This window comes from Cynara cardunculus, unplaced genomic scaffold, assembly GCF_001531365.2.
Source record: "Cynara cardunculus var. scolymus isolate 2C unplaced genomic scaffold, CcrdV1 Un_Scaffold_8183, whole genome shotgun sequence".
Taxonomy (NCBI): Eukaryota; Viridiplantae; Streptophyta; class Magnoliopsida; order Asterales; family Asteraceae; genus Cynara; species Cynara cardunculus.
This window is the reverse complement of record NW_020204037.1, coordinates 11,398-18,056: the sequence shown is the minus strand read 5'-3', so window position 1 is coordinate 18,056 and position 6,659 is coordinate 11,398. Positions and strand designations below refer to the sequence as shown.

The 6,659-nt window shown below is 40.3% G+C and overlaps 1 protein-coding gene across 1 annotated transcript in view; it reads left to right on the top strand.

Moving 5' to 3' along the window:
- Positions 1–6,260: 6,260 nt before the first annotated feature.
- The window catches only part of LOC112505065 (2-alkenal reductase (NADP(+)-dependent)-like), a 4,747-nt gene continuing 4,348 nt past the window's right edge, over positions 6,261–6,659 (top strand). The window contains exon 1 of the mRNA XM_025109021.1: positions 6,261–6,514. Coding sequence (XP_024964789.1) covers positions 6,290–6,514 — 225 coding nt within the window. The 5' untranslated portion in view covers positions 6,261–6,289. The remainder of the gene's footprint in view (positions 6,515–6,659) is intronic.

Sequence of the window (6,659 nt, the reverse complement as noted above, 5' to 3'; positions counted from 1 at the left end):
ATTGTAAACATTTTCATCAATTGAAAATCATTTGAAGTTCTCTCTTGTGTTCATCAATCCTCATTGCTGTGTTCTTATTGATTTCTACTCTGGTTGATACATATCTTTTCCGCTGCGTTATCTCTGTTAAACAGATCATCCAAGTAAGTAATTAATATCAAGAAATAGAGTTAATCGATCCAACAATCATCATCATCATCGTCGTCATCCAGGTCGCTGCCGGAGTCAGGGAGGTCAGGAGATTCGTCATCATCATCATCATCATCATCATCATTGTTGTCTTCTTCCACATCACCAGCATTAGCTGCAGAGGTGATGGGAAGGACATCGTTACGAGCTTCAACTTCAGCTCGGACGACATCAATTTCCTCAGTTGCAGGAGCTTCATAAGAGGTTGGAATAACATTGACAACCTCAGCATCAGCTTCAGCTCTAGGAGCTTTAGCTTCATGGGTTGCTGGAGTAATGAATACGGGGGCGGCATCAGCAGTAGATGGTCCAACGTCAGACCTTATCTCCCCCTCTCTGGTCATGGCTTCAGAGAAAAAGCCAGAGAGTTGGTCGACGCTTTGGATTTGGAGAACCATCATATCCTCTAGCTTTGTAAGAGCACTGGCTAGGCTTATCGTCGCTTCATGCGCTTCGTTAAGCTGAGTACAATGATCAATGGTAAAGTAAGGAGTAGGCGCTGGTTCTGGCCGATTGAGAGTGACCAGAACTTATTGCAGCAGCTCCGCTTGCTGGACATATTGAGCGTGTGCTCCATCAGCCTTGCTTGTGAGAGCAGCGATGGCCTCAACATTTGCTTGAACGGCCTCTTGGAGAGAGGAGAGCTGGCCTTTCACCTCTTGGACTTCAGCCCTAACGGTTGATAGGTCAACAGTGACTTTGTCCCTGCGAGACATATCCTTATGGACCTCATCCATCCTGATGAGGATAGTCTCAACTGCTGGGAGGAGTAGCTTTACATTTGTCGCTATATTGTATTCTTTTTCATCCATGGCTTGGGCCTCTAAAGGACCTGAAAAGGAGGGAGAATGATTATAAGGAAGCTCAGGGTTAGAAGAATGAAATGGGTAGGAAGATGGAGTACTTGAGTGGTCTTCAGCGTTATCTGAAGAATTAACGTTGGTTGGCTCCATGGTGCGCTCGAGAGGATGAGCACCAGTATGCTGAGGAGCTTCGAGAGGAGTTACCTCAGGTCTAGTGGTGGGTGTCTCATCATCAGGGAGGAAAGGCACTGATGATTCATGGACACGTGTTGAGACCAATAAAGGAGGGGAGGAAAAGATGGCTGAGATAATAGGTAGTGAGTGTTCAGCGGTGGCGACGCCTATTTTCACACCTTTAGTGATTTGGGTCGCTGAGGCGGTTGGGTGATGAGCCATTGGTATATGACATTGATCTCAGATATCAGTGAAGAGCTGGGATGGCTGACAGAAATTGCCTCGGGGTTAAGGCTTCTTTCAATAGCCGAGACCTTTTGAGAGGTCACGGCCAGAGATGAGGTATTCCCCTTTTTGGCCTTCTTGGTCCTCAAAGGAGAACCAAGAGTTGGTTGAGATGGGAGTTTTGTAGAGAGGGTTGTGGTGGTTGGGTTAGACTGGGGGGGGGTTCCCTTGTTCTGACCACCTGAGAAGGAGAAGAAGGAATTGAAGAGTATTGCACCACTGAAGAGAGTGCAACATCTCCATCCCTGAGCTTGCACACAGTAAGGTTACCTTCCTCGGAGTATTTCTCTCCAAAAATCTTGGCGAAGACCATTGACAAGAAGCGGGTGTAGGGAACTACTTTCTCCCACTGACGCTTGTTCAATTTAAGCGCCAGGTCATTGAAGATGACAACAACGAAGTTGATTGGTCGGCGACGGATCACTGAGACACCGATGGTAAGAGCAACTCTGGATGCTTGATCCTGGCCGCCAGTCTTTCCACCCATGTTCTGGATGAAGTGTGAGAATAGGTGTTAGGACCGAATAACTCTATTTCTTGGTAAAGATTACTTACTTGAATGATTGGTTTGACAGATATAATGCAGCGGAAAAGATAATAAATCAAACAAGTAGAAATCGATAAGAACTCGATGAAGATTAATGATGAACACAGGAGAAAGCTTCAAAGGATTTTCAATTGATGAAAATATTGACGATTACAATACTGGAAGCACACTGAATTACAAAGGCCTACATTGCTATTTATACCGGCAAGTAACCATTTTACTGACATGACCTAAAACAAATTAATCTAAGCCATTCGATCAAAACGAATTACAGACAAGATCACGTGATAGACACGAGCAGCTAAAAGACCTAAGTAACACAGCTTAAAGATAATCTACACAGAAGACATAACTGCAGACCCTCTGTTAGACAACACAGAGGCTCTGCTAGATGAAACTTGGAACTTCGCAGAGGAAATCTTCCAGAACCTCTATGAGACACGACAGAGGTTCTGTCGACTAAGTCTTGTAGCATTGTCTTATCAGAGGACCAGTTCCAGAACCTCTGTGAGACACGACATAGGTTCTGTCACTTGAGACTTGTAGCTTGTGCATCTTTTGCTGTTGGTCCTCTGTGGTCTTCTGTGACATATAATCTTCTGTCAATACTTGCAGTTTTACTTTTTCTATACTTTTACATTTAATGAACTGAGAGCTAACAATCTCCCCCTAAGTATGAAAAATTAAACTATGAACTTTGGGTGCAAGTGTATGACTTAATTGAATTGAAATTACAAGAGGTGATTAAACATCATCCTCTTAATGAATTAAGATGAAAAAAAATTACAAAGTAAAGAATTACAATGTAGAAAATTACAAAACTTGAACGACAAAAAATGAAACATAGGCACGATCCTGGGACATAAGAGAATCAGACTTGAGACTCTGGGAAATCGTCTACCGCAAAAACAAAATCTGACTTTATAGTTCTGTAGACGTCGAAGATGAACTCTCTGAAGTTGATTTGTACTCTGATTGCGTCCAAGAGAGATGACACTTCACCAACCCTGTAGTGTCTTTTATCCACCTCTGCCACGATACACTTGAATATCCAGTCCAATGTCTCCGATGAATATTTGTGTGCTTCTGTTGGGTCAAAGAATCTAAGTATCTAATCCTTGTCCAAATACACAAACCCATAAATGGGATTGTGCAGAATGGTGTTTGGATAGAACTTAGACACCCAACTTGGCCTGCTGTAAGGAGGAGTGATCTTCAGATTCTTCTGTGCTAGACGCATGGCCAATTCAAAATCCTTYTGGCTKTAGTACATTACTTGTGCGCGCATAACTTCGATCAGCCTTCTGAGGGATACTTGAGATATTGACCTCCTCCCCATGTAGATATTAAGGATTTTGTGCATATAAATGAGATCATACACGCAGAGGTTATGTAGATCAGCATCAGAGAATGTATAGATGTTCCCGTCTTCTCTCCTTACAACGTATTGAGAGTAGAGCACAACCTTCTTCAATAAAGTTCTTGGGGGAAATTGACACCAAAGATTTGATCATGTGGTGTGAGAAGACCTGCTCATGTGGCCTTGTAAGTCTGGATAATCGGAATTTGGCTGCGGCAGAGGGAATCCCAGTGAGCTCTGGGTCGTAGGGTGGCTCTGTATCTGTCACAGAGTATCTCCATATAAGAATTTCCTCTGGGGTAATAACAGGCTCTATGCTAACGTTAAGCGTAGGAATCTTGCTCATAGATTCCAAAATCTCAGAGACTCGTCCCCCTGGAGTAGACTCTNATAATAATTAAATATTCTGTTAGAACTCAATAATTATTCTAATTATATTTTAGATTTTTTATATTTTAAAATGAGATTTTTCTTCTCTATTTGATTATGTTTATGCACAGTTAGTTACACGAATTCAAACATCGAGCTTTAATAAGTTTTACTTATGCACAGTTTACTTGTAATCTTGAATTTTAAGTAATGTGAATCAATAAACATTACTCTATGCATAAAAAAATAGTTTTTAAGAGTTTTTGTCAAATACTTTATAATATAGTATAAACTATAGATAGTGGTGTAAAATAAAAATTGAAAAAATAATTATAAAAGTATAAAGTGTAATTATTAAAAATATTTTTTCATAGTATATATATAATATATAATTAAGTCAAAAGCTATTTAATATTAGGCTCATTTCGAAGGTATTAACGAGACGATTATAATGGTGTAACTTGTTAAAATAAAAATATATTTTTTAAATATGTTTTAATTGATATACGATTATGTATGTTAATTTAATAAAAGTTTAAAATAAAACATTTAAAAATAAAGGATATAAAATAAATTAATTAACTAATTATAAAGATATAAAGTATAAATTTAAAATTATAATTAAAAAAAAAAGGTTCAATTTAAAAGGATGAATATATATAAAGGGGTGAGAAAATGACACAAGGGGATAGGGGTGCTCACGGCCCGGGTTGATCGGTTTGGAGTCGTTTTAACAACCCAACCCAATGTTGGCGGTTTGAAAATTTTCAACCCAACCCAACCCAAACAAAAGTTCAACCCAACCCAACCCAACCCAACCCGTTCGGGTTGATCGGGTTCATCGGGTTTTTGATCACTCCTAAAGGAATATTGTCGCAGACAGTTCTTGCAATTGGAGTTAGGAACAAAAAAGTGCAATTAGCCAGACATTCAGTTACCTGTATTTTTGCAATCGTCTTTGCATCCAGAAATTTTTGAGCAGCAGGCCATAAACATTTCTTGAAGGTAGGGCCGGCATTGACGATGAACATGCGATGTAGTGTCTGTCAGTAAACATGGAAGTCCATTATAAACAAGAACAACCGGTAATTTGGAAAATAAAGGCTATAGGAGATTAGGAGTTATTTACCTCTGGGTAGTAATTACTGTCAACCTTTGCCATGGCCCCAAGAAGACTTGCCGCAGTTGGATTATATATTAATAGTTCTCAGCAAACCTCCCCTCCCCATCCAACTTGCTCATAAGTATACTCTCATATATACTTGCCACAGCTAGTATGGTTACCGAGGGAAACAATTGTGGTCACATATCATATTATCAAATCAAGTGGTTCACATACCAAGCCTTGTGCATCCAAAATTGTGGTTCACATACCAAGCCTTAGCTTCAACAGAACTTTAAAAAACTTTAAGATGTACAGATATGTTAGTCTATGAATACACATAGTAGAACTCACATTGAGAATATCACTTCCTGCCAGGCAAGTAGACATTACACATAGTAGAACTGACATCTGAGTGTCAATATGTGCACTGATTACTGATGATGGATAATTACAAAGGTCAATTGTTTATTACTTACTTTTTCAACAGAACAAGATTTGTAACATATACATTTGTTCCAATAATTGTGCTAGAATAGAACACTCCTAATATCCCTTTAAACAGTTCATTTCAGACACATAATGTTGATAATTAAGGAATGACGAGCCTAGTGCTTGCAGTAAATCGAAGGTGTTGTGTTACCTTATCTGTGTAAATCGAAGGCTGTGTCCATGTATAGCAAGGCTATCTCGAACTCTCGATGTTGCTGTCCGAACCGAAGGCTGTGTCGATCCTATCGAAGGCTGTGTCGATGTTGCTGTCCGAACCGAAGGCAGTCTCGAACTCTCGAACTCGAAGCCTCTGCTCTCGGCCGAACTCGAAGCCTCTGCTCTCGAAGGCTGTGTGTGTCGAATCGAAGGTTGTGTGTGTGTCGAACTCGAAGCCTCTGCTCTCGACCGCTGCTAGCCTGCTACTCGAACTCGACTGTATTAGGATTTAGGGTTAGGGAGTTTTGTTTAGGAAGGAGGCAAGGAGGAGGAGGAGCACTGGGTCTGGACTCTGGAAGTGGAAAATGATGGACGCAGTCACGCAAGTCACCCAATGGCATTGGGCCAATGCTATCCAGTATCCCGTGTATTTTACTTTTGGGCTTCCAATCGGGTCATCGGGTTGGGTCGGTTTTCATTGGGCCTAAACCGATTTCAACCCAATAGAGTCGGGTTACTTAATTTTTTAATCAATCAACCTTCGGGTTACCTCGGGTTCGTTTTTTTTTATAAAAATCGGGTTGGGTTGATCGGGTTCATCGGGTTCATCGGGTTTTTGAGCACCCCTACAAGGGGATATGAATATCAACCCTTTTTAAAAGCTTTTTTAATAAAATATCATCAAAATCGCCTTTGATGGTTATTTTTAAAAAACTTCAAAAAATAATCATTAACTCACCTCACCTCATTCTCTGTCTCCACTCTGCTCAGCTGCTTCCATTAACTCAACAGCAGATTAGCAGGAAAAAAAAATGGAAGAAGTGAGTAACAAGCAGGTTGTATTGAAGGATTACGTTAATGGCTTCCCTAAGGAATCAGACATGCTTATCAATACTTCCGCCACCATATCCCTCAACCTTCCACAAGGTTCTAATGCCCTCCTCGTTAAGAACCTGTATCTTTCCTGTGATCCTTACATGCGTAATCGGATGACCAAAACTGAAGACAGTTACGTTCCATCCTTCACTCCTGGTTCGGTCGGTAACTTCATCTTCTATGCGTTTTCTGATTTTTTTGTCTTTTTGATAATTTTAGTTTTGACATTATTGGTTAGTTTAATTGAATATTCTTCAATCTCTCTCATTCTTTCCGATTCTAGGGAAGCACAGTTTGTTTATTGAG